This window comes from Fulmarus glacialis, unplaced genomic scaffold (assembly GCF_000690835.1).
Source record: "Fulmarus glacialis isolate BGI_N327 unplaced genomic scaffold, ASM69083v1 scaffold2281, whole genome shotgun sequence".
NCBI lineage: Eukaryota > Metazoa > Chordata > Aves > Procellariiformes > Procellariidae > Fulmarus > Fulmarus glacialis.
The window spans coordinates 62,304-64,858 of NW_009191961.1; the positions used below are offsets into that span (position 1 = coordinate 62,304).

At 35.3% G+C, this 2,555-nt stretch overlaps 1 protein-coding gene across 1 annotated transcript in view; it reads right to left on the reverse strand.

The window, feature by feature from the left end:
* The window catches only part of DNAH3 (dynein, axonemal, heavy chain 3), a gene marked incomplete at its 5' end in the record, with an annotated part of 48,101 nt that extends 45,577 nt beyond the window's left edge, over positions 1–2,524 (reverse strand). The window contains 3 exons of the mRNA XM_009586865.1: positions 1–83; positions 1,408–1,599; positions 2,506–2,524. The exon at positions 1–83 is cut by the window's left edge and continues 41 nt beyond it. Coding sequence (XP_009585160.1) covers positions 1–83; positions 1,408–1,599; positions 2,506–2,524 — 294 coding nt within the window. The remainder of the gene's footprint in view (positions 84–1,407; positions 1,600–2,505) is intronic.
* Between the last annotated feature and the right edge of the window lie 31 nt (positions 2,525–2,555).

Below are 2,555 nucleotides of genomic sequence, written 5' to 3' on the forward strand. Positions count from 1 at the left end.
CAACTGATCTCTACTGTTTTCAAAGATTATCTCAATCTGATCAGGCCAATGGAAAACTGTGCTATTCAGGTTTATGTCATCATCTAAAACAAAAAATATACAGACATCTTTAAGAAAATACCTTTTAACCAATGATCTAATAGAATGGCTGTTGCAAAGAGTAAGCAAAATAGCTAAAACTACGTTTAGGAATAAGCTGTGTAAGAAGCTACATATTTCAAGCTTGGCTGAATTATCTTCACTGCAAAGAGAACTGTTCCCTAAAACAAGTTAGATTGGTAGCAAAACTCTAAAATCAAGTTAAGAATGTGAAATTCTCTAAATAAGACCTTAGCTAGGCAGAGAAAATTAGTAAGAATAGCTATTCCAGACTATCAATTCCGTTCAACCACACACAGACACAGACCACTCCCTAACTAAATACATATAATATACCTACATAAGGTGAATAAAAGTAAAGTTTACATCATTTTTAGTCCACAAGTGTAAATGCTGAATTATTCACAAAAGCTAGAGCATAACAACTACAATGAGCAGACATCTCCATCTTCATATTTGTCTATTTGTTCAGTGCACTTAGCTCATTATAACTAACTGCAGGACACATGCTTATAAACCTAGCTACAAAGAACATGTAATTATGAAATACTGCACATGCAAACACTCCAGTCCAAAACGCAACAGAAAAATGTCCTGGCTTCCATAGGCATCCTAATTTTTATCAGAAAATAAATTCTAATAAACATAGCATATCCTAGTTATTTCTATCACCGTCTGATCTGAGATTATATTCTGCTTAAGATCATCCTGCCACTAAAATGGGCATGCATTCATATAACTGCTCTTCATTTTTATGTACGACAAACAACATACAGCATCTGTGAATGGCACATTTTTGCTTTGAATAGAACTGCAAACTAAAAGCAACTTCTACAGATGTTTCTTCCATCTTGGAGAACAACCTTTTTATTAACGAAGAACAGCAAAACAAAAAGCCTCCACTGATCTAATATTCAACTGCAGAGATGCAAGTTCTCACACTTTCCAAAAGCTGTCATAGAGCCTTCGAGCCATTGCTTTTTAGATGGTTTTTCACTGAAGACTTTTTATTGAATAACATAGAGGTGTAACACCATTGGGCCAGATTACATGACATTAATCTGATAATGCCTAAGACGTTCTCTAAAACACAGAAAAAAGCTGTCTGTGCTATATGCTATTTCTCTAACCATTCCTTCCTGCATTGGTACATTTTGGCCTTTACTAAATCCTTTTCATTTCCTTTCTGTCTCTTTTGGAGCTTTCCATTAGCATTCTAGAAGATGCAACATTTATCCATGCAGAGCCCAATACCCATACATAAATGTTTTCATAGGGAGACTTTTATATTCTGTAACTGAGACATACAAGAAAGATCAGCATAGTCCATGAGGAATTCCAGTCTGTGTGCTGCTTCAGTAACCTCCTGTCTCAGTTTAAAAACAGTAACTTCACTGGATTTCTTTAAGTGTGCATCAAGTTCCACTAGCTCTTCAGTGTTCAGAGGCACCTCACTTACTCTCTTTGCAATTAAGTTATATTCATTGCAAATTCTACAACAAAAAGAAAACAGACATATCACTGAGATCATAAGTGAAGAGAGATGCAAGATCTTGTTAATGAAGCCTGTCTTTTGAACAAGTATATTAAATTTCTTCATAAATTAAGTATTCAGATTGAATACACACAGCAGATAGGCATTTATTAAGGATGCCATTTTACTCTGCACAATCAGTTCTATTGTTCTACTATGTTTACAAGAATTGATATATAATAGATTGATTGCTAAATTGGTTCCAAATTACAATTAACAGCATATTAACAGTTTCCTTCCTATAGGTTTAGAATTTCCTTTTCAAGACCCAATCTGCTGCAGAAAGAAACGTTTGAATGCAGTAAGCAAGAGCTCACTTAATAACCCCGCAAAAATAAAATCAAGTGCATGGTATGAAACAAAGTTATAAAGAGAAAAACTATTAAACAATCAAATTTATTTTATATTGTATGTGGGAACAGAAAATACAGAAAGGAAAAAATCTTTTTATTTTCCTTCCTCCCAGTGATACATTTTCGTGTTCCAGATTCCAGCTCAGTACTGCAAATAGCTATACAGACAGCAGGCATGCAAACAGCAACCATACACAAAGGCTAGGTTAATTTAAACCAGCTCAAGCCCTCCAAACGTTAGGTGTTCAGCATAAGCTCATTGTCTAGATCCCCTCCACAGTAAGTGGAGGCAGAGAGGCCCCTCTAGACTGTGGTTCATCTCCACCTGGAGATGCTTTTTAGATAAGTGGGTTGAATAATTTCTTTACAGTGATTGTCTCTCTCCATTCACTGTGGAAGTATTCTTTAACTGCCAGGGTGTTTGTTTTTTTTGTTGGGGATTTTTGGTGTTTGCCGGGGGTGGGGTGGGGGTGTTTTTAATTTACAGAACCAGGATTATCCCATTACATTGGAGTCAGGTTATATTTTCATGGTCCTTTTTTTTTTTTTTCCTTTTTCTTTTCCTTTTT